Source organism: Taurulus bubalis (genome assembly GCF_910589615.1).
Source record: "Taurulus bubalis genome assembly, chromosome: 3".
Classification (NCBI taxonomy): domain Eukaryota; kingdom Metazoa; phylum Chordata; class Actinopteri; order Perciformes; family Cottidae; genus Taurulus; species Taurulus bubalis.
Window position 1 is genome coordinate 22,734,125 of NC_136591.1, and position 26,011 is coordinate 22,760,135.

Here is a 26,011-nt window from a genome sequence, read left to right on the forward strand (position 1 = left end):
CTTTTCGCATGGTCAGCAGACCCATCTCCAGTCCGGCCAGCGTCACATCTGTGTGAATGATCATTTAAAAAGCTGGGGTATCAAGGAGGAAACTTTTATTGAACCAGCACAAATAATTACTGACCTCTCCCTAACTTCATCATCCGTGGGTACTTGAGGTGCGTGGTGGTTTCAAAAGGCCGGTCAGAATATTCCAGGAAACCCGAGTAATGGACTGTGGAAGAAGAGGATTGAGGAGCGGTTATGGCAGGTCAAAATTATTTGGTAAACTATAGGAGGAGTCAGGAGTTTTTGGAACAAAATTGCTCTCGTAAATACTCAATACTGAAGCATTTTCAGGTACAGGAGGGCCCTCTCCAGATTGGACCACCTCTTTCAGGATCCCTCCATCTCCCAGGACATCATTCATCTGCTGGCGAAGTTGATCGAACGGACTCTACAAAGACCACGAAAAAAAACTTGAAATATGGACATAAGGACATTGCAGTCCTTAAGTTATTGGGATAAGATAAGATAATCCTTTATTAGTCCCTCAGTGCGGGAAATTGCAGGATTACAGCAGCCTTACATACAATAGAGACACATAGTAAAAAAGTAATATAAATAAAATAACAATAAACAGTAGTAAAACAGTAAGAAGAATACAGTATCAATTTCCAATTAAATATACAGACGGAATAAGAGTATATATATATATATATATATATATATATATATATAAAAAAGTACTTGAACGTATTTATATTGCACCAGCTGAGTACAATTAAAGTGTCCACAGTGAATAAATAAAGTGTCCAAAAGTGATTAAGTGTTCATTCTTTACTGAGAGCTCAGTGTGTTGTGCAGCCTAACAGCAGCAGGGAGAAAGCACTTTCGGTACCTCTCCCTCAGACACTGGCAATGAATCAGCCGGTGACTGAAGGAGATGTGCAGCGCTGCCAGAGTGTCTTGCATGGGGTGGGAGGCGTGGCTTAACATGGACGAGATCTTAGTCATCATCCTCCTGTCCCCCACCACCTCCACGGTATCCAGAGGACATGTGTCTAGTCTTAATATTAAAGCACAAGAATGCAAGCGCAGTGTAGGTACAGTTTCCTTTTTGGTTTTCATTCTACTGAGAGGCTTTTGAAACAAAGACACATTAGTAGTTGCAAAGATAGTGATGAGAAAAGTGCCTTTTGTTGATTGTTTTTGTCACAAGACACACTTGTACCTATATTAATAGGCTTACAGCAGACTCTTACTTTCATATATCACTTGGACACTTTAAACTACTTCATATATCCAACACCTGTTAACAGTGAATCAATATTTTTTAACTACTGACATCAATCAATTGTGAGAATATAAAGTTAAAGTATCTGACTTAAACTAAAGTCACATGCTGGTATGACGATAACACTCCATATACACCTAAAATCAGTCATGAACTGAGACAGATTTTAAAAAATACAGGCTAATAATCATATCTAAACTTATTAGTAACGTCACTGTTGCAGTAACGTGGCCTTCAGACGTCTGACGTCACCGAGCTCAGCTAGCTTACCGGCGCGCTCCTCGTTAGCCGATCCTCGGGGCTTACTAACCGCCGGATACTGGATATTAACCCGTTTGCCATTGAGTCGGTGGGTTAGTTACGTTTACTGTTCGGAGAGGTTTATTATAATTGTTTTTGTTTTTTACCGAAGTTAACCAGGTGGTTAATTGAGAGCACGAGTAGCTTTACTTCGGTTTGGCGGTCACTCCGTCACCGAGTGACGTTACTGGCTGCAGCTCGCGAGGGGGACGGACCTTAACTGTGGGCCGCATGTGGTCCGGAGGGTGCGGCCCAGTCCTCATTGGGTGCATCCCAAGTCTCTAAATTTCATCCGCGTTTCCCTCATTTGCGTCTTTCCTTGCGGTCCCTCCCACCAGGGATGCGTGGAGAGACGCAAGGAAACCCAGCGAGGAGAGAAGACACGAGGAAATATGTTTTAAGAGACATGAGGCTGCAGTCAAAGGCTGCGGTCGAATAGTCCTTTTTTGTTAGGAACCTTCCTAACTGAGTGAAATGACCCGGAAGTACTTAAGTGACTGCCATGATAAATGCCGGTCGAATTCTCTAAACGCAAAGGAAAGGAGCTTCAATGCTTCTTAATTTAGCTCCTTTAGTTTATGAACCACTAGAACTCCCCTTACGAAAGGAAAGGAGATAATGCCGACCCACAATTCCTTGCGGCGGCAACATTTAAAGTGACTGCTGTAAAGTGATCAAACTGACTTATTTGATATTCTCTCTGGTGTTGAACTGCAGCTTCAGCCCTCATTCTTTTATTTTACTTCAGTTACAGAAGCTTTAATGAAAAAGTTAAACTGGACGAGCTCTTGGGTCTGAGTCATGTTTCTGATTCTCATCTTTTTTATCAACTATTTTGTCACATTACAATAAAATACTACCAAGTCAGCACGAGTCGTGTGGTGTTTCATAAACTGTTGTCTGCATATTTTTATGATGAGATTATAATCTGCATATAAACCAGAACAACAAAAAGGGATATGAGACACACATATGACACACATTGTTAGTGGGATTACGTATTTAATTTAGCATGTTTGAAACTGAACAAAGACAACGCTATTAAACAAGTTTAATAGCGTTGTACTCTCTGTGAAAAATTACCTTGGTTTCACTTTCATATTCCTTCGTTCATTTCTATTCCAACCTTGATAATAAAGTAAAATCATGAACCGGGTTGTTTGTCGTCTGCACGACGCAACACTGAAGTATTTAAGATGTGCTTTATTGGAGCGTGACTGAATGGTGATAATATAAATCGTTATATTCTGTAGATATTCTGCATTTCATTATTCTTATGTCTATTAGAGTTTAGGTTGTGCGAGGTCAGTTTAACAAATACTTTCTGTGAAAAGTTTCTGTAAGAACAGTCCGGTTGTCTGTTCCTCAAGGTTCTACGCTTTGCACCACAACACTCACACCTGTTTTTTAGTATATTGACATTAGAGAAGCAGACTGGTCGTTGCACGTTCCAGCCTTGTGAGAAAAGATGAGAACATGATTCTCCTCCTCTTAAGCAAGTTAGAGCCAATAGAAATATTAGATCTTCATGACGGAAAACCGTGTATTAAAGAGCCGAACGTCCGGCTGTTCGGGGTGTTTTGGACGGTCAACCTGCGTGTTGACTGGACGACTCCCTGCTATCGCGATTGCAGCATTTGTTACTCTACTTGTGATCAAGTAAAATAAATTCAGAGAACGAGAGAAGTTGTTTGACTAAATTCTTCCAGACGCTACACCAGGCATCCAATAATTAGTACGCATTAAAGGGCGATACATTTTGTGAACCATGTTTTAACTAGATGATAAATCAGAAAACAAATATAGCTTAAGTTTAATCTGTGATCGTCTCTGGTATGAAACTCCAGCGATCAGTCCGTTTAGCTTCAGCGTCCAATCACATAACTGATGAACACTTTAATCCGTAATGTTGTTATGTAAAGGTATTTTATCGGGCTAAACGCCCACGTTGTCGTGTTTTATATATACACAAGATGTGAGTACAACTGCTTCTTAATTGTAACTCTTTATTTCTCCAGACCTCATACAGTCTGCCTGATACAGACCCCCTGCCCAGGTTGTGCTTTCCCCATTAATCCCCTCTGGGTCCTAAGTCCCCACATGTACAATTTCCCATGAACATCCACCAAACATATATGAACATAAATGTACAACATACAATTATAACAAACACCACACACGTGTCTCTTTGTTTACTTTTTTTTTTTTACGTCTCCATGATTCCATTGAGAACTGCGTGTTTAACGTCACATTGCTATGAATTGTGGGTAATTCCCTCAGGCAATGTCGGCATCTAATGCTGACTTACGGAAAGGGTTGATAAAGGGGTCAAAATGTCTGTTTACAGACACAAACTCCTCAGCTGTTAATGTCAGTCGGCCGCAGTCATCAGTAACAGACATCGCTTCACGTGACGCCTAAGAAGAAAGGATGTCTCATGTCTCTTAAAACATATTTCCTCGTGTCCTCTCTCCTCGCTTGGTTTCCTTGCGTCTCTCCAGGTGGGAGGGACTAAGACACAAGGAAAAGAAGCAAGTGAGGGAAACGGGGATGCAATTTAGAGACTTGGGATGCACCCAATGTCCCCCCTTAAACCCTGAACCTTCATGGACTGATGACGTCACCTATTTAATGGTTGGGTGTGAGAGGCTGTGAGGCCTCGAACTGGTGTAAATATGAATGGGACAGCACTTTGCTGCAACATATGATGTGACCATGACTATATACAAAAATATTGTATATTGTGGGTATTTATTTAATACTTTCTGATTTGAACGTCTTCCAGGCTCTTTCCTCAAAAAAACAAAATGTTTGATAAATAAATCTGTGTAAAAACAATTATATCTAAATATGTCTGCTTGCATTCCTTTGATTTCATGTGTTTTCATGTTCCATATTTAATCCTTAATGTTGTCGTGTAAATGTTATTTATCGGGCTGAACACCCACATGCCTTGTTTATTTTTGTTAATTTCTTCATTCTTCCATTGGGAACTGCGTGTTTAACGTCAAATTGCTATGATTTGTGGGTAATTATCTTGGGCAAAGTTGGCATCTCATGCTGACTTACGGAAAGGGTTCATAAAGGGCTCAAAATCTCTGCTAGAGAGCCCTCAAGCACTCAACGATTTGGCGGTGGGACAAAACTAAACCCTCACGGAGTTAGCGGAAGCGCGCCTCAAAGTCTGTGAGTTCGTAAAGTGGAGTTGAGATTGGGCCCAAGTGTACATTCGAATGGGACAGCACCTTTCTGCAAAAATATCCCAAGAATATATGGTATCCTTTTGCTCTCTAATTTGAACGTCTTCCAGGCTCTTTTGCTCACAAAATGAGATGTCATTTCAAACAATCTATTTCTTATAACTTCAATAAATAAATTAAATATTGGATGAATAATACATAAATATCCTCTGATTTCACGTGTTTGTATGTTCATCTTTAAGCCTTAATGTTTCTGAGTAGTGTTATATGTAATATGCAAGACTGAACACCACGTGTTGTCCTCTTTGTTTACCTTTTTTTTAACCTCTCCATGCATCCATTGGTAACTGCAAGTTTAATCTCACATGGCTATGAATTGTGGGTAAAGGGCAGGAAGGACAGCCCTAAACCCTCACGGACTTTGCGGGAGTGACCCTCAAAGTCCGTGACGCTTCTCCGTGACTTTGGGAGAGAAATTGTTGTTTTGATCTATTAGTTTCAGAGCCAAGATTTTTGGGTCTGTCTTTGTTATCTAAGCAAGTGCCATTTAGGCCTCTTCTAGTTTCACATATATACAGACACAAACAAGCAAAACAATAATTTTACTTAATTTAATTACTATAACCACATTTTGCTTATAGTATTTAATATAAATCCAGTTTTAACTAATATATACAACCAGAATTAAAATACAGATAATAATTGTCTTTATCAGACTATGACACTATACTTTATACTATATAAACTTGGTATTTATACTATATAAATATAACACTAACATTACAAAAGTAACATTGCTGGCTTAACTCACCATTGGATAGTGGATTTGTTTCAACTTGGTCATATTTTATTTAGCAGCTGTGCAGAGTGTCATCTCCTCTATTTGTATTCAGTTAGTAAAGAAACAATAAAAAACATTATTTTAACTGTACAGAATATGCTTTAGAAAATAGACAAAGTTGGGACATTTGTACAAGGATGGATGTGATTATTAGCTAAATAAAACAAAGTTATCTTATAAAGAGTGTTAAGTGTTACTTGTGGTTGCTTTATATAATACAGTATTTTCTTGATAGACATACTTGCTCACATCGATGTTAACAAGAACCGAGCACTACAATCTTTAAAAAGTGAACCCATTGGGTGTATTCAGACCTGAGATGAACCAGTAAACCAATTAAAAGCTTTCATCATTGCGTTCATTAGAAGTTCTGTAGTTCAGCTGGATAGACAAAGTTGCTTCTGAAGAGTTTATGGGCCATGAGCTGTCCTCCAAATATCATCATCACCAGGCCTGAACCTGCAGAGAGAAGGATTTAATGATTAAGGAAAAGAGATCAAATCAAGTAAGCTTTAGCGGCCAGCAGCTGCCCTTAAAAAGCCTGAACCTAACGTGATGTGAGAAGTAGGGCTGGGCAATTTGACCACATGTAATGTCTCGATAACAGTATGTGTGTCACAATATTGGTCTATATGAATTAACAACATGCATTCATTTACTCTTGTGTGAATGAAATACTTGACAAATTAAAATGTCTGAGTATTTTCTTATTTAATTCCGAACTTTAATACAAAATAATTTGATTTATTTTACAGTCTGTAGTGAGGTGCTTGTTATTATCAATTCAGTAATTGTGTATCACGATACTCGATTTCCTCAAGATAAAATTCCATTTAAAAGGCAATACTGATAATAACATCATCGGCAGTGGGAAGTGAGTTTTTGTGAGTCTGGGAAAAGGCGAAAGTAATATCTTGGTCAGATAAAAAGGAGACAGAGAGAAATAGAGGGCTGAGACAGCTCAGGATATAGAGGATAGTGAGAAGAAGAAAGTATAAATCTTACCCAGAGCTATCCACCAGTGCTCGGCAGAAGGGAAGTCTGACATCACTGCAGAAACATGAAAACTGTGTATTTGATGTAAAAACAACTACCTGTACATAAAACATAAAAATGTACTTTTCGCTATATCTTTAAGTGAAAGGCGTAGAGACAAGGGTGCAAGAATGTTTGGGCTTTTCTTCAGGTCCTAATCTTTTGAGTGCGTATAGTGTTTGTTTTATTTAAATGTTGGTCAGAAATGTACGTTGGTTCTTTAAATTCTCAAACACAAAAGCATAGTGTGTGTGTGTGTGTGTGTGTGTGTGTGTGTGTGTGTGTGTGTGTGTGCGTGCGTGCGTGCGTGTGTGTGTGTGTGTGTGTGTGTGTGTGTCTATACATATCCAAAACCACTATACCCAGTTACATAATCAGGCCTCCAATCCTATCAGCTTTTCCGTTCCATTGATCCACTCTCTTTCTGTGTGTGAGTGTGTGTGTTTACCTGCCACAGTCATTGCGATGTGCAGCAGTGTGACAGTTATTGCATAATCCCAAACCCACTCCTCGACAATCCAGGCAAATACCAGCCCTCCCAAAATATAGGTAACTTCTGTGGAAATTACACCAACTGGAGGGAGGAGAGAAAACAACTAATCACCAGTTTGAAGATCCTTCTTTACTTCTGTGAAAGTACCACATTTTCAAGTAAAAATTAATATAATCCTGATTATTCTATTGGATTATTTTTACTGATAAATTAATGTGTTAGCAGCTTTTCCATATTGTTGCTGGTGGAGGTGAAGCTTGAATCTATAACAGTGCTTCATATTTTATAAGATGATCACATGGTTCGTATGTAAAATCTAAATCTGTAAATAAACTAGTAAATAAAACGTTAAAATGTATATAGAGTAGAAAAAAGTACAATAGTTGCCTCTGAAGAGTTGTGGAGTATAAACCAGGAGATCAGCTGTGCATTCAACGCTCTCAACATCATGTAAATAATTTAAACACCTTAGAGGCTTTCAGACTGCTGTTCAATATTGGAACGTACATTGAATGAGCAGGAACCTCATTCTCTGTAAAGTAGCATAACATTTTAATACTCAAACAAATCTAAGTAAATCAAACTGCTTGAGCCACCGTCCATCAGCGCTACTCACCGAGGTATTTGGGGTTCTGCCATGACGGTTGAGTCGTGTAGTCAAATGGAGCCAACAAGCTGTTGATCTCATGAACCCTAGAGACATAGCAGAAGACGACAAACAGTAAATGTCCACTTTGATTTGTATTTTTCACAATAACTTTATCTCGGAGCAAACTGTCGAGGCCGACGCAGTAGTTGTGTGTGTACCTGAGCAGTCCGATGCAGAGACTGACCACAATGTAGTAGAGAGAGTAGAAGCACACCATGCACATCAACAAATTCTGCAGGACAACCTGAGGAGACGGAGAGATTAAGAGAAAAGGAGAGACATTTATTAATAATGATCCGTGGTTTTAATTTTAATTCAGGAAAACTGCTCAGTTTTCAAAAGCAGCAGATATTTTTTTTGATGGAGAGGGTGGAACAGACAGCATCTTATCTCTAATTTCAGTTACTGATATTTAATAATTAATTAATTAATCTACTGTATAGTATAGTGTATGTTCCTGCCACGGCATCCACATAGTACATTTTTGACTGTTTACAAATGACAACACTAAAGTGAAACTAAAAACTAAAATGACATAAATGATTACCATCACTGAAATAAGTGGATGAAATTCTATGTGTTTCGGCTTTTGAAATGTCTTCCGTGGCCATCTAGGTGTTTTTGCTTCAAATGAACAAGATAATAACAAAGAAAATAAGGCTATAAATACTAAGAGAAACATAAACCGTTGTGTCAGTGACTTTAATCGGACTAGACAGCTCTACATTTGGAGATATTTACAGTGATATTTATTGTGTGTCTCCCAAAGATAACAAAAAAAATCCTGTTTCTTTTCTCCATCTTGTCTTTTCGTTAATGACCAAACTAACGCTGGCAGACATTGCTTGCCTGCTAAAGTCTTCTTTCATAGACGATTAACTGCAGCGTTGACAGGAAATGGGTTACACGACACGGAGGAGAGAGAGGAGAGATAAAAAAGACCTCTTCCTCACAGCTGACGTTTCGGCTTGTCAAACAGATGTAACTGATTACATTAATAATGGGCTGCGTTCCAGTCAGGTGTGCCGGTGCCAGGGCCCTGCAGGTTGGCTTACTGGCACGCGTTAATGAAATGTAATCATCATTAATCTCATTAGTTACACCTGTTCTTTTCCTGCTGCGCCAAGTCAAACATCAGCTGTGATAAAGAACATGAATAAGATGAATAATAACGTTCACTACACTCTCTGATCAAAGGGAATATGTCTAAATCTGTTTTGTGTGATACATAGTGACTATTAAGGCTCTGGCTATCCGTCATGTTAAACAAATTATCTGTAAACAATTTATTTTTCAGTCTATGAAATGTCAGAAAATTGTGTATGCCTATATATAATATGTCTATTACAATTTCCAAAAGTCAAAAGTAAATTTCAATTCGATTGACTTATATTGTCCAAATAAAGTCCAAAGCTCAATTTATCGTGCTATAAAACAAAGAACAGCAGCACATCAGTTAGCAACATCACTGTGTTGGTTCAGACTGAAATACATGCATCTCATAAACCATTGAATGGATTGCCACCAAATATTGCACAGACATTCATGGTCCCCAGAGGGTGAATCCTGAATTCGGTGATCTCCTGTTGCTTTGATCTTTCAATTGGTTTTGCATTTCTGGACTCCCCCACATTCATTTTCCTGGTCGATCCACTTATCTAAACAGTAATCTGCAATCATTCAAAACCCTGCAATGCTGATTTGACAAACACCCTCCATGTCATACTTTTAGTCCTCCTATGACAAAATACTTGCAAAACCAATGGCATGTCAACCAATTTGGAAGAGAAAACATACTTCTTGCAATTTTTTGTTGTTGCATTTACTGCTAACAGATGTTAGCATGCTAAGATGCTAAACTAGGCTGGTGAACACACCTGCTAATACAAATATCAGCATGTTAACATTGTCACTGGGAGAATGTTAGCATGCTGACGTTAGCATTCAGCTCAAAGCACCAAGCTGTGCCCATACAGCTTGTTGTTGCTTGATAAATTACCCTTGTGTTGTCTTGGGGTCAAAATGACCCGTGTACGAGTGTATATGTATGTGTGTTGATGGGTCATTTTGATCCCAAGACAACACAAGGGCAAGTAATCCAATAATCTTCTCAGTGGTAATAACGTTCAACATTTCAATGAGAGAATATCCGTTGGCAAGGCATCGTCATTAGACCAGCACTGAACCCCCTAGCGGATGATGCTATCGTTTGCCTTCTGCGTCGGGCCTATTCCCACCTGGACAAGGCAGATACCGCAGTGAGGATCATGGTTTCTCCAGTGCTTTTAGCACCACACAGCCTCTGCTAGTGGGAGCTCAGGGTCATGCAGTTGTCCTGAATAATGGATCAAAATGCCTCTTTTCTGTAGACTTTGTTGGGTGGTGCAGATTGAGTGGTGGTTCACTCCTACAGATACAGCAAGGCAAGGCAAGGCAAGGCAAGGCAAGGCAAGGCAAGGCAAGGCAAGGCAAGGCAAGACAAGACAAGTTTATTTGTATAGCACATTTCAACAACAAGGCGATTCAAAGTGCTTCACATAAAACCATTAAAATCATCAAAACATAATGCAGAGAAAAGAGGATTTAAAACAGTTAAGAAAACATTAAAACAGTTAAAAAGCTAAATACCCGTCCCTTTCCCTTTATTCCAACGCAAATGTCCCGAAAGGAAAACTTTGTCAACATTTGTAACGAAGAAGATAACGTTTTCAGTCTGTTCATCTCACTTCAATAATTTTTATTGCAGCTAAATGTGATTATCAAGTAGACAAACTGACCAACACTATCATAAATGTTGCACCTGCCAAACTGACTGTCTGCGTTACAGTCTACATGGTCGCGTCATTCGAGCTATACGTGCCGGAGAGGGGGCGGGGCTTATCTCTGTGCATGCAGTTTTCATTTCCGCCATTTCCGCCATTCACCATGGAAATATTATCTGTAGCCGCACACAGCTCGAAGTATTTCACGCGAGGAAGTGCGTCTGAATGACGGCTGAAATCCAGCGCTAGAGTACCAGTAGTCAGTTTGATTTATATTTTTTTTAACGTCTTTGACCAGCGCAGTGTCACGCATGTTGTCCCGTGTTTCGTGTAACAGCTCTGCGAGCAGGGGCGCTACAAATGACAGGAAGTGCAGACGTTTGATTTAAACGCGGACGGCGCATTTCAAATTTCTTTCTCGGATGTCTCCATGTTTGTTTTGACCAACTTCCTACCATCACGCTGATCCTGGGCCTCTGCTGACCTCACCAGAAAACAACACAGCACCATCTAGTGGACTGAAAAAACAATTGATTTTATTATTCGAGTACCAAAAAGTTTATAATTGAAATAATAAAAAAAGTGATACTTGGCTTCGGTGTATCGATACAATATCCCCACCCCTAGTTAACACTACATGTCCCTCCAGTAATCATCAAACTATTTCACTCATCCCTGCTCTGTCGCCATCTGGACATCAGTGGAGGATGCTGAGGTCTTACTTATCTCGCTAATAGGACTTTACAATTACATTCTCCATCAGTGAAGCACATATTTGTAACTTTTAAAGTAAGATTGCATTTACTTTGCAAACCTTACAATAGTTGGTATTGTACAGTAACTGTGGTTATTGTCATGCAATATGTACAATTCCTTGTTTGTGCAAACATTGTTTTTACTTTATTGTCATTCTAAAATGAGCAGCACTGAGAAGTAGAAGGCAGGAGCAGCATTTCAAAGTATTGAACAAAATTCTCATCCCATCCCATAAAAAATAAATATTATAAAGGATGCACTGTTTTAAACTGACCTACATTTCATTGTATTGTGGCCCACCTGAACCACGTGGCCCCTCGCCTTGCTCAGACAGCCGTGAGGATGTTGGTTTGTCTGGAGACAGTAAAGTAGCTTAGCTCATGCCAATACTTAAGAGAAAGCATGAACCTTCACTAGCCTGGTTTGTCTGTCATCTCCAAACTCGACAACTTAAATAAAAAAACCTGCTCTAAAACCAGCTGTGATGCTTCAAATTAAATTATTTTGGTTGATTACTCTGAAGTATACTTGTAAATGGTAATCAAAAGTCTAATTGAGACATTAGGACATAAACCTTATAAACTATTCAATTAAATGTTGATTATGACTGTATTGAAGATTACATAATTCAAATGACTGTATACAAATTTAATTTAAGGAAACAGGCAATACACTTGATCACAAGTAATTTGCTCGAGACATGTTGTAAACACCTCGCTGTGCGCAAACACTCTGCCTCCTTAATTCCATCTGTTATAGCAAACTCATCATGCAGCGTCCTTACCAAGGTGTCACTGGGTGTAGTCTTGAGGGAAAAGGGTCCATGGCGTTTTATGAGTGTGAATCCAAAACAACGACAGCAGTAGTCCAACAACATGAATGGCTGCTGGTCTAAATGAGAGAATGTAGGCTGCATGTGTTTCTGTGTGAGAGAGCATGTTGGGGAGGAGGAGGCGGGAGGATTGGATTAGAATAAATGGGATTACTACTAAGAAGAGTACTAAGAGTAAATCCCATAAGGGATAATGGTGAACATACTATTGTAGAAGGGAGTTGGTTATGAGGCTAAATACTTCAGGAAGTGCTACAGACACATATGTATATTTGGATGATTTGTATTATTTCTTGAATTGTACATACCTTCGGGTATCTTCCTCATCCCTCATTATGTCATTCTGCTTGTACCGTTTTTTCCATTCCTTTACTTCCTGTTTCTTTTATAATTTTTTTTTATTTTTGCACAACTCAAACAATAAAATAAAAAAAATAAAAAACATAACAGAGATAAATGAATAGCACAGTGCAGGAAGAGTGCAGGAAGAGCTTATTTGAAGCCACCTTTACAAACATAAAATGAAATATGCATAAAACAGACAACAAAATAAAAAGAAGAAAAGAAAGAAAAGAAAAGAAAGAAAAGAAAGAAAAAAAGAGAAAAAAATACATTTCTACCATTCTCTTTCCTCTTTTTCCATATTTCACTTCTTCCATTGTCTTATTTTACTCTTTCCGTCCTTCACATACTGCACCTCTTCTCTCTCCAGAAAAACTAGTAAAAGTAAAAGTAGAAAAAGAATATGTTAATTGACAGATTTGTTTTCATAATCAACTGATTGTTTGAGTCCCTTTTCAAGAAAGAATTTGCAAAACATTTCCAGCTTCTTCAATGAGGATCTGCTCCTGTTCTTTATCTTATATGATGTTAACGGCATAATGTTTGGTTTTGGACTGACAGCTGGACAATTCTTTTTTTAAATGTAATGTTACATTTGGGGTTTGGGAAAATGAATGTCCAGATGAATTATGAATGTTAATAATTATTACTTGAGACTTTAGAATGACGAAGCTGCTGTTATCAACACTGACAACATACATAAACATTAATCTTGCCTGAAGTTACTTTTTTTAACGTTCATTTTAATCTGTGATTCATCCTGGAAGTCCATCTTTAGAGAAATCTGCAACAAAACCTCAAGAGAGACACGCTTACAAACACTAGGTGGTAGCATAGCTTCACAGGCGGAGAGAGAACATATTCCATGAAGAAGCGATTCAAGAAGGAGAGGCGATAACAGCCACATGCAGCTCTGATAGCAGCAGATAAAAGGCTTCCTGATGCCCATTCATTCCTATGGATTTCTGATAATGGAGTCGGAAATCCGTCTGCTCAATGTTTTATTTAAATTTGACATCTTAAATAAAATCAGACGAGAGAAGGGAGAGTCTGTCCATCCATCATCTGCTCATGAAAAAACAGAAGAGAAAGAAAAGAGGTGGTGATGGAGGAATGACAAAAGTTCAACATATTTTCCTCCGGAAATAGCGAAAAGAAACTCTATTCAACTCTTCAGCGTCACAGCCTGCGTATGTCTGTGTGTGTGTGTGTGTGGGGGGAGGCACATGCACATGCACCTTTTGTGTGAGAGGCTGACTTGGCTGCCACGGTAACCTGCATCATTGTAGCCATAGTGATGAGAGCAGGGGAGTGGGAGGGGGGATGTAGTGCAAGGTAAGCGTCATACCTCATCCCCTGTGTGTGTATGTGTGTGTGTGTTTGTCTCTGTGTGTGTGTGTGTGTGTGTCTGTGGTGTGTCTGTGGTGAGGTGACATATTGCAACCAACTGAAACTTCTCCCGTTTGCCAAGCGTGTGGGGGAACTGCGATGGCCGACGCAGAAATGCTAATGGCCATTTCTAGAGCCATTGTTTGGTTTGTCCGTTTTGGGCCACTGTAGAAATATGGCAGCCAGCTCCATGAAGAAGACCCCCGCAGATAAACGACTCATGCAAAGAGAACGAAAACACAATGATTTTTATTTTCAGGTGATTATACACTAAATAAAACATACTTCCTGATATTATAATCCATTTCTGCCAACAGATCCCACTAAATGCTGCACACTGTTCCTTTAACTGTACATTTGTGAATGTTAACCTATTATCAGTATTATGAGTCCAAATTTGTCTGAGGTGAAGTTCATAAAGCCTCAACATCAGGTAAGTGATCTGAACTTGACAATTTAAAAGACACATTTTCACCTAAATCCTTTCTCAGTCAAAAGCTCAGCAGTGATGAAATAACAAGAACAGTGAAACGTTTGAAGCTTAAAAGCATTGCAGATGGATTTCAATGCCCTTATGAATTATTGAGTCCATACTAAACCTCAAACGACAAACAACACAACTATTTATTTTTCAAGGAGCCCAGTAAAGCTAAAAAAAAACTAGAATTCTGGCATCCTGTGTTTTTTTTCCAAGTCATAACAAATAACAAACAAAACAGTGCATTGCAGTATATTTAGATATCAGTATGAAGCATTTTAGCAGATGATACAAGTATGACAAATGGGACTGACAGACGACTCAACAGCGCGCTCCTGTATCTACAGCGAGTGTTTTACGCCACATGAGTGGCTCTCAACAACCTGTGTCGTATCCTCGGCAGCAGAGAAATGAACACGCTGTCTCTCTGATGTTCTCCGGATCTGTTTTTAAATTCTATGAAAATCAACGAGACACGAGAACGATAGATGCTCATAAGAATTCATTGACCTACGTCAACATGTGTTTTGTCGAAGCAGAGAGGCCGCAACTCTCATTCAGTGGGTAGTGTGTGTGCGTGTGTGTGTGTGTATATGTGTATGTGTATGTGTGTGTGTGTGTGTGTGTATGTGTGTGTGTGTGTGTGTGTGTGTGTGTGTGTGACGTCGCACAAACACAGTTTGATGCATCAGGATTCATTCAAAATATATACAAAAAGAGGCCACAATAGCAGTAGCAAGATCCAAAGAAACTTTTTTTTTTTGCCAATTACCCAATCACTGAGCACTAAATAACCCTATCATATCCCCTTTGGGGTTTTATCAAGCCCCCAATCTGTCAATCATACTTTGATCCATTGAAAGATTCTTTTTTCAGATGATAAAAACGTTCCATCGGACCAATTTTCTCCTCTCCACTGCACACTTTCCCACTCCACTTCCTCCTCTTGCCTCCTCATGTCCTCCTCCTCCCCCATTTCCTCTCCTCCTTCTCTTTCCAAAAATCCCTTCCTTTGTCAGTTACATTTTCCTTTTAAAAATGTAGACTCCTGTCCACAGCTGCTTACAATAAGTAAAACCCAAAAACTTAACACATTTTCTAAATCCCAGAATCCCAAGTGGGCTTGTAAACGAGAAATACAACAACAATGTAAGGCTTTGTTTTTCCTCTCCTTTTTCTCTCACACTCTCTCGCACGTCTTCCTCCCGTTCGGGTTCCCTCTGCAGCGTGTTTTCATTTCGGTCTATTGTGGAATGTAAATACAGAAACTGACTGACCGCTGCAGCAGGGACACGACTCCAACAGGAATCTCAGCTGCTCATGAGGGTTACAGATGGTTTATGTATCTTAAAGGCTCCAGGAGTGTCGACAAGAGCAAAATAAGTGGGAATGCTTGAGGATCTCTAATGGGTATTTTTAGTGTGTGCACATGTGTGTGGTGCAGCGAGGGTGTTATAATTAGAGTTAAGGTTGGAGTTATAGGGCGTGTCAAGGTCAGGTTCAAGGTTGAGGACCACAGCAATGTGCCAGTGACATGTGTACAAATGTGTCCGCAGATGTCCAGCTGTACCACTCTGGGGGGAACAAATAATCTTTCTGTGTGTGTCTCCTTGTCTTACATTCTCCCCACCTCGCCTCAGCTGGTGTATTTTCAATGAATAAACTCAAGCATATAATACCGGAAATGGCACACACCCCAACATCTGCAACGTTTTTGAACGCCCTCCCTTTCTCTCGTGTGATCAGAGAATGGCGAAAAGTTGGAAAAAAACAATGGGCTCATGTGTGTCATGACCCCTAACCTTTGTGCATCTCATATGTATATCTCACATGAACACGCATGGAGTCACTCCCCGCCATTATTGCAGCTGTCAGACGCTTCAACACACTTTCACAAGTTGCATGTGGTCGTTGCAGGAATGTTGTATTTCCTGAGCTTTGCATGTTGGTATAATCACAATCTTGCTGCTTCCACATTTAAAATCACAAGCTGATCCATGTTGTCCTTGCTGAGCTTCTCTCTCTCTCTCTGTCTTTCCTCAGAACAAGTCATCCTCTTATCGTCTGCGCGCTGCACATGCGAGAAAAAGCGTGGCACTGTGCCTTGTTTCCTTCCATAAACACGCACACACACAACAACCACACTAGCGCGCATGCAAACCAGTCACCCCCATCTCTCTCTCTCTCTCTCTCTCTCTCTCTCTCTTTCTCTCTCTCTCTCTCTCACTTTCGCGCGCGCGCGCACGCACGCGCACTCACAAACAGCGCCTCAGTGAAAGCCCCTCACATTCCCACAAGCGCTTTGGAGAAATTGGATGGAGCTCCCGCGTCTCTCTCCCGGGCATAAAAACACGCATAACTCGCCGGTTTGCTCTGCTCAACGTTGTTCTTGAAACGCAACAACTCGTTGCGGAGGTTTTCCGAAAAGAGTTATGTCTTTAATGTATCTTCCTTCATCGTGAAATCAAGTTTCTGGACGCGAATATCGGGAGAGACTTTTACGCGTTACGGTCAAGACCGCCAGGAGGGACTTCACGTCTTTTGTAGTCTTTTCCACGTCAGAGGCGAGGGATATTCTTTTTTCCGTGGGGGAATTACTTTGTTTCCCCCCCAAGAGCGTTAACGACTTTGCACAGGCGGAGTGTTTTTAAGGATTTTCCTTGAGTCGTAAAAAGGAGCGCCCTCATTGTCCCGAGCGCACGTTGGGAAAACGTGTTCCGCGCGACATTAAAGTCCCCGACACAGTCACTTTGAAAGCCCGCAAAACCGATCGGACGGTGCCGATCCTGCACGGGAGCCGAGCCGCCTCCTGTCATCTGAATTTGTCTCCCTCATGGCATTTCATTGGAAGTAGCGTTCAAAGTGGGAGATGGCTTTTTACTTCCCCCCAGGTTACAGCCTCATCCCCCTCCATGTTTGAAGGCACAGTGGTAGTGAAACAATCGGCACTTTGCGAAAAGGTAAGAACTGACTTATGTTTGACTTCTCCGACTCTTAAACAGTCCAAGTTGACAGCTTTAATGTCGTATCTTTTTATTTTCATCCATATTTAATGACTGTTTAATATTTGATGAACTAGGAAGTTTAAGAGAGCTCCAGGCAGTCTGATCATTTACAGGTGGCCTTCTTTCCACAATCGATTGTGGTTTAAGCTTTAATATGATCTAAATTATTCAAACAAAAATGTATGATCACTTGTGTTTGTGTATTTATGTATTGGGGAGGGAATGATCTGTTCATTGCGCCAAGGTTGATTTTAAATCAGCTTTTATTCATTATAATGAACTTCTTATTGCCTAACCGGGCATACTGTCAATATGCATACCTTCAAAGCTGGGTCAAAGGTCATCATTAAAGAGCTTGTGGTCAGGTTCATTGCACCTTCAGTCATTACACAACACACCAGTACATCTTTATCCTTTATTGGCATGTTTAAACCTATTTAGAATCTGCTTTTACAGAGCAATGTTGCTTCTTATTTCAGCCTCCTATTATATTAAACGTTTTACCTGCTGCCCATCAGGATATGGACTTCCTGGCCGAAGAGATTTTGTATCTCAGTGGCACCTTTCTGGTTCACTAAAGGATTTTTAACATAAATACTTATAAAAAAATCTGGTTAGAAAAATGCTTTGTCAAAATGCTTAAAATTTCACCCACTCCCTCTCCCTCGTTGAAACTGGTGGGACACAAGATGTCTCTTGCTTTACTTTGAAGTCCATTCTCAGAGGTTTTTCTTTTTTGCAATGCAAGCCTCAAGTTAACACATCCCATATGTGTCATGTTGAAACTTGATTGATGTCACAAATCCGGCTTGTGTACGTGCACTCAGATTTAAGGTGAGCACAGAGAAACGTGATGAATGTGAAAAAACATTTTTAGTGACACTGCACATACATCGTTCTGCAGAGTGAAGTTCAAACATCAAACGAGTGAAGGAACAATAACCAAACCCCATTCTAGAGTAGAGGGAGGCTTTAACAACAGAGGCTCTGGTGCTGGTTTTATTTGTCTTTAGTGTGATTTAAGTGTTGATGAATTAGGAGTAACTGTCTCCTTGAGAGCTGTTTGAAGAACGAGGTTGACTCACTGAGCCAAATGGCATTCTCTGCCGCCAACACTACCAAACATGCAGAAATGCATCTGAGTTTAATTTGAGAATCATGAAGAAGTCAGGTGACATATCAGCTAATCCTCCTTCACACATATCCAGATAATCCTGTTTAAATACCCCCCCTTCCCTCCCCCTCCAGGGCTTTGCCGCTCCAGACTCCCGAAGTGAAAGTTTACAAACCATCACTTAATAAATAAGAGTTCATCCTAGAAACCCCCATCTGAGGAAAATATGTAGGTTTATCTGATTTATGACATCAGTCTTGTTAGGGCTGCACAATAAATCAAAATAGGCATATACTGCAATTTACAAATCACAGGAGGCACTATGTTTGTGAAGGACACATCACATTCAAGAAAACATTGTTTGGTACAAATCCTCACAAATATATAATGACATATGATCTTTTTTATAGAAAATATGCACGTTTATACTGTTTTGAAAAGGTGAAGTCCTCAGCTTTCAGAATCCGTAATCCAACTGTCGGTTGTCCAAACTGTGTTTTAATAACAAAGTATTTAAACAATGAATGAAGTCATACAAATGAAACCTTCGTAAATATATAAACAAGTTGTGTTCAAAAGATTCAGGATCATTTTCTTGCCACTCGCCAAAATCATACTCGGTATCGCTGGAAAGTAGAAATTCCGAGCTTTCTAACGCACTTTGCATCAAAACACACAGCGGCCGCTGTCAACGAGGCTGTCAAACCTCACATTTGATTGTCATGCTGACATTAACCTGTGTTATTGTGGCATGTTCATCTAGTTAATGGTTTCTACTACGCTCACTTCAAGTCAACATCCAAGTTGTAAGTATGACCGTGAAAGAGTGGACTTTTATGATGCCAGAAAAAGCACATAAATAAGGCTGCCTAATATCAGCCAAGTCCATGCGAACGCAACGTAATCAACCAGAGTAACTGAAAACACCTGTGTCTGTGCAGACAAGCGTTCAATTTAAGATGTAAAGGTGCAGTGTCTAGGATGTGGCAGCATCTAGTGGTAAGGTTGCAGATTACAACCAACTGAAACTTCTCCCGTGTGTCAAGCGGGTAGGAGAACTACAGTGGCCGTTGCTAAAAAAGAGATTGAGATTGCTATGTCAGTCAGAAATAATCGCAATATATATTAAAACTAGTTCAGCCCTAATTCCTGTCTCCACTAAGAACATTCTCATGGACAGATTTAATAAGAACTGTTTATGTAAAACTACATTTTAATAGAGGCACGGAGAAATTAAATTATTTTGGAGGCTGGGGAGAGTGGGTCTCTAGTGTGTGTGTGGGGGGGGGCGCAAGCCTCAGGATGAGTGTGGGTGACTGACTATTAATCGGGACTGTCAGGGAGACAGGGTGAGTCATTTTGTTAGAATCAACAGGGGGATCACGGTATAGTACACACACACACACATACACACACACACACGACTGGCATGAGCATCTGATGATTCAATTCAAATCCTAATTCAATTGAGAGAGCTGAATTCATCACAACAGGCAATGACACGACTCTGATTCAGTGTGAAGGGTGAACGACTTATACAAAATAATAATAATGAGGAAATAAAAAAAACAAAAACAAGATGGTGACAAGGGTGCAGAATTTGACACTCGAGTGCTTGCATCAGAAGATGTGCTGCCGAAAGGTCAGCAGGAAAACCCAAAGTGACATGTTCTCCAGACAGATGACTCACCATTGAGTCTGTAGGTGGAAAGCGATGCGCAAACACGCTCAATATCTATTTATTTTTTGCTCATCCTTGTTCCTCTGATACACATTCTGCCGTCACCTCTTTCCTGCTCAGTGAGAAGCATGGTTAGAAAAACACTCTATAATCTATACAAAAATCTTTAGTAAAGAACTACAGGAGGGACAGCGACCTCAGTCGGATTACTGTATCAGGCTCACACTGAGGTCTGATTCCTCAGCCAGAGCCAAACATAAAGGCGTCTTCTATCGATGGAAAACAAGATCCTTAACATTGTGAATCAACTCGGCACTGGAGAATGTGATCGCTGCATGCACTGTTCTCATGCTTTATCACAGCCTCTGCACAGGTGTTTTCACTTTTGCCTGATTAGACCTCCTCTTATGGACTGTGTGTGTACACATGTACTTGCTGTACATGCTTTGTTGCACTCGTTATATGGTGACATCATATAACTCATACCGCCCAACATAGTTTCAACCACATTCAACTTGAGAAGAGAGCTGATCATCGAATTACCAAATTCTTACTTTGTTAATCTTTGTTAAAGTCAACATTCAAGTTGTGATAACGACTGGCAGAGTTCGGATTTTTCTGATGCCAGAAAAGGCAGATAAATATGACCTAGTATCAGCCAAAGTCCATGTGAACACAATGTAATCAACCTGAGTAACTGAAAACGCCCGTGTGTCTGTGCAGATTAGAGTTTAATTTGGGGTTTGGAGGTGCAGTGTGTAGGATTTGGCAGCATCAAGTGGTGAGGTTGCAGATTGCTAACAACTTCTCCCGTTTGTAAAGTGTGTAGGACGCAACAACACCTGAGTAAATGTGAATGGCCCGGTCTAAAGTTAGTGTTTGGTTTGTCCGTTCTATGCTACTGTAGAAAAATGGCAGCTGGCTCTGTATGTAGATATAAACAACTCATTCTAATGTCACAAAAACACACAAAAATCTAATTTTCAGGTGATTATACACTAAAGAAAACATACTTATTCATAATACATTCCATTTATGCCAATAGATCCCCATAAAAGCTACATACTGTTGCTTTAATGAACACACAATGCAGATGTGTTTGTGCCAAAGTACTTTTTTATTATTATCTGTAACGCTACCTTTAGTTAGTTCTAGCTTGGATTTTCAGTTGGCAGCAATATGAAGTCAAGAGAGTTTCACATTTCTTTCAAATAAATTTAAATAACAAAACAAATTGACAGACCATGTTATGGACTGCTGATAAAAAATATCCTAGCTTACTATATAGAGATGCACGGGCCGATCCCTGGGGTTAAATTCCAGATGGTGGTTACTCCAACATTTCCAATTTTCCAGGCGCTTGTCCGGGTTTGTGTCGTTGCCTTTCTGGAAAAGCAAACAGAGAATTAGACTTCAGGGATCAACAAAGTAAATTAGTGTAAAAAAAACAACAAAGAGATCTGCTCCTGCTGCGAGGCTCATCATGTGTGAATCCATTTCACAGCTTCGTATCGCGCGTCATCGCGTCCCTCTGTGATGTCTTTCCTGTCACATCCTGCCAGCTGAAGCAGGAAACTCATTTTGAAGGATCATAGTGGTCTTTCATATGGCAGCCCATTAAAAATACAATTACAGAGGTATGTGTTGATCATTTTACAAAGCATACAACACAAGCTTTAATTCGACTTTCGACTATCTTTTTTTTCAGTTTCATAGTATAGTTTTAGCTCATGTAAAATAATCTCTCACAGAAAATAGCTTATTTTTGTTGAAGTGGATTTATCATTGCCTAATAATGTAATTGCATTCCACACAATAGTGTGTTTGTGGAAGCTGTGAAAACATCTTTTGTTCAACACTGCTGCCAAAAATATCAGAAGTGTGAGCTGCTGCGTCTGAAAGATAAAACCTGTGAGGCACAAAAAGCAAATCTGAACACTATGAAAGGGATCACATGAACTCTTTCCATTACAGGTTGATGGTTTATGAGGTTTTTGGAAGGTACAAGCTAAGAGGGTTATTAATTGTAGCGGCACCCATTTGGTAAAGCGATTATCTACAATTACTTTTCATATTAAATGTGCACAATTTGCAGTTAATGGGCTGAAACATGCAAAAAAGTATAATCCTCAAAACATCTCTCATTAGACAGACACTCTCATATCCTTTATCATACTATAATTTTACTATAATATATATATATTATGTGATGCTATATCATGCAATATTGTACTATAGTATTTTACACTATATTGGACTATATATTATCATATAGCATATTACTGTCCTCTACAATACCTTACATAGTATTATGTTACATTATACTATGCTACACTATTTATTTGACCAAACATGAAGCTGTCAAACTGAAGTACTTACGTTTTTACCTGGGCATTAAAAACAGTATCATTATTTCAGTATTTCAAGAACAATATGAGTTTGCACAAGGATCAGATATTGTTCACTGCATTTGTTCCCTGACGCATGCAGCCAATTTCCATAATTTTTTTAAAGTAAACAGAACGTAAATTACCTTTTTGTTTATTCTGAACATTTGCCAAAACTCAATTTGAGTCCTGATACTTGGAGAAATAGCACTTGATGGTGTTTGGAGGGCAGTTTTCCATGTTTGACTCCCGGCTCCATTTCATTATGGCATATGACCATAGCTGCGCAGCAGGGTTTCTGTCTCTCCATTTAAATCCGGCTCAAGGGAGAAAAAAAAGAGCTATTTATTTATTTTTTTACATTTATGAGAGCAATGTGGCCTCAGCTCACCTTACCAGAGCAGTTCATGACACAGAAACAACAACACATTGTAACTATAATGGGAGACATAATGGATGATCATTTTTCTCTCCCCGCTGAGCTCCATTTTGATCGCCAGCTCATTCCTCCCTCATTACGTCTCTTTCTTCTATCTGTGTTCACAATGGACGGCTTTCTCCATGACGTGTTAGCAAACAGTTCACTGGCATGAGGTGAGTCATTTGAGACAAACCTTTCTCAGCATGCTTCTGGAGTCAAAAAAGTCTCTGGAGTTTGTACAATGTAGATCTAAATAAACATCTCTACACTCTCGCACAGTACCTCCCCTCTGGTACTCGTCCTCTGGTTTCTCGCATCTTCTGCTATTTTCTTTTTGTTTTTCTATCACACCTGTCCTGTTCTCTTGCCTCATCCACACTCTCTATGTCCAAGGGCAGACTTTACCCGTAGGCCAAGTAGACTTTACCAGTAGGCCAGGCAGATTTTACCAGTATGTCAGGTAGACAAACTGGTCCTGGGGCTCCCAACTAAAAGATCTGACAAAGACAAAATGCACTTAAAAGACAGGAAAAAACCTCGTTGTACTACATTCACCAAACAGAAGATTTGACTTGTTGCAGAACATTGTGCTTTTAATGCCTCTGTTTCATGTTTGAAGTGGACATTTAAATGCAAGTGTTTTACTTTTGTTATTAATAGTTTTACTTCTACCACTACCAATACCAACATTCTCAGTTAGTGAAAGCGTGCAAAATACTTTACTCGTGGTAAGAAATATGGGTGAAATACAGCTAGTGGCGGTAGTTTCCAAAAAAGCATAGTAGTATTATAAGTCAGTATCAAGTCTTACAGTGGGGACATTCACTCAGGGGTTAAAAAAACACCCAGTTGTAATGTTAGTAATGGCTGCAACATCGGTGAAAGACTCTTTACGAAGGTATTCATCTCCAAATTGGCTTATTAATTGCTTGCTTTGACATAACTACCGTGGTTATAATGCAGAGCATATATTTAACAAGTGGAAGTATTTTGCCGTATGGCAAAAATGTACATAATTTGAGTTGAAATGGCAGAGTGGTGTTGTTCCTGCAGGCTATCTGCTTGTGTTCGTTGACTGCAGGGAAGTGAGGGTTGTCACGTTATACAGAATTCATGAGGTGTTAGCCGGCTACATCCATCATCAAGCAGCAAAAATAACTGCAGTCGGTGACTTAAACTTTGTAAACATCATGCACATGCATGCATTGCATACATTATAATCATTGGAATAAACGACTGGGTAAAGCACTCTCTTACAGTGTCTCTCTTACAGTGTCTCTTACAAGGAAACTTTGACATGCGGGCAGACGGATGGGTATCGAACCGCCGTCCTTGTGGTTAAAAGGCAACCCTGTCGCTTGTCCAAATTGCACCAAATTTGACAAAGCACTCCGTGGCGTACCCAGCAACACACATGCCAAGTGTGAAGTAGATCAGCTGAGCGGGTCTCGAGATCTGAGAGGTTGCACACAGACAGACGGACAAACAGAGATTCCTTGCTTTATTGTTAGATGTGTGGAGAGTCGTAAAGCTTCAGCACAAATTGTGTGAAACAAGATGTAATTAACACCCCAAGGTGATGCTAAAGTGTAAATGTTGAGTGCTAAAAAATGCAGACTTTTATGCCAAACCCTCTGTTTCTCTCGCCCTCTCTCTTATTCCCTAGTGACTCCCTCTCACCGCCTCCTCTCCTCTCCCCCCCTCCTCCGCCTTCATTCCTCATGCCTTCAGCATCCTTTGCGGTCTCCTCCTTTCCTCCCTCTCTGTCACGCATCTTTCAAATTGATGGAGAGGTGGCGGCAAGTCATTCGAAATCTAAGCCGTGCACAAAATAAAAATGTAAATCAAGACGACACATGAGAAATGCACCTTTCGTTAAAAGGATTCAGTGCTATTAAGACATATCTGTCATTCCTGCACAGCTGGCAGTTGCTATAGAAACGTGTCACCTAGCAGCAGCACATGTAGTTGCTATAGGGACAATACATCACGTGACGTCTCCTATAGATGACAACACAGAGGAAGTGTGACAATGTAGAGGGGAAATCTCTGCTCTGTAAGACCTGTTTTAAAAATGAAACTCGTGTTCAGATTGTCTGTCTGACAGTTCAACTGTAACAGAATAAATCTTCTCCACATTATTTCCATTTATTTTTGTTGCCTATTTATAAGTTGTATGCAATAAGAGGCGGAAACATTAATATTCATACTGTGTGTATGATCACCGTGTGATTAATTCACCCAAACAAGATGCCGTGTTGTTGCAGAAAATAGAGCGAATGTCTTCCCACTCAAACATAACTCACCGAACGGTTTCTTTATAGCAAAAAAAAAACAGAGGTTCACACGCACAGCGTGAGCAAGACCCACTGATGAGGCCTTAGGTGTTGCACACGGCTTCTGCATATTAACTTGTGCTTTCATGTGGTCGCTGCACAAGTCCAACACATTCTCCAGAAAGCCTTGTTGCATCGAAGCCTGAGTGGTTTTCTCGTTAGGTCGCTGGTTTGCTTGTTTCTCTCGCCCGCCTTGTTAAGGCTACAGATGCACTTGGCTTGTTTTCTGCCTCGGTCCCATCGCCACTGGAAGGAAAAGCACTCTCTTTTATTGTCAGGCCTTGCTCTATCCGCCCGTCAACCCCCAACTTCTCTGGCTCAAAATAGTTTTATTTTTTCATCATTGTTCTACAGTGTTCAGCTTTTTGTACAGGCTTTCATTTTGCGGTCATGACTCAGTGTTGCCCCCACCCCACTGCACTGATGGAGATAAGTGCTTCCACATCCCCCCTTCCATTTGATATCTTCTTGTGTTGTTCCCGTATTTCTGTGATTTTTTTTTTTTTTTTTTGGGCCTTCCCTGTCTCCTTTCCTCTATCCTTTCCCTGCACTCCCATCCATCCTTTTCAATAAACTGAGGAAATCTCTCCCCCTGCTCTTGAAACATTGTGTGGGTTCCTATTTGACGAGAGAGAGAGAGAGAGAGAGAGAGAGAGAGAGAGAGAGAGAGAGAGAGAGAGAGAGAGAGAGAGAGAGAGAGAGGGAGAGAGAGAG

At 40.1% G+C, this 26,011-nt stretch overlaps 2 protein-coding genes across 2 annotated transcripts in view; both read right to left on the reverse strand.

The window, feature by feature from the left end:
- The window catches only part of fkbp6 (FKBP prolyl isomerase 6), a gene marked incomplete at both ends in the record, with an annotated part of 4,201 nt that extends 2,353 nt beyond the window's left edge, over positions 1-1,848 (reverse strand). The window contains 4 exons of the mRNA XM_079215722.1: positions 1-48; positions 125-214; positions 319-436; positions 1,765-1,848. The exon at positions 1-48 is cut by the window's left edge and continues 155 nt beyond it. Coding sequence (XP_079071848.1) covers positions 1-48; positions 125-214; positions 319-436; positions 1,765-1,848 — 340 coding nt within the window. The remainder of the gene's footprint in view (positions 49-124; positions 215-318; positions 437-1,764) is intronic.
- Positions 1,849-5,978: 4,130 nt separating this feature from the next.
- tmem244 (transmembrane protein 244) lies at positions 5,979-12,189 on the reverse strand (the record flags this gene model as incomplete). The annotated part of the gene is made up of 6 exons (XM_079216280.1): positions 5,979-6,076; positions 6,623-6,667; positions 7,101-7,226; positions 7,762-7,838; positions 7,953-8,038; positions 12,097-12,189. 6 exons carry the CDS (start codon positions 12,187-12,189, stop codon positions 5,979-5,981), a joined length of 525 nt encoding a protein of 174 aa, XP_079072406.1.
- Positions 12,190-26,011: the final 13,822 nt, after the last annotated feature.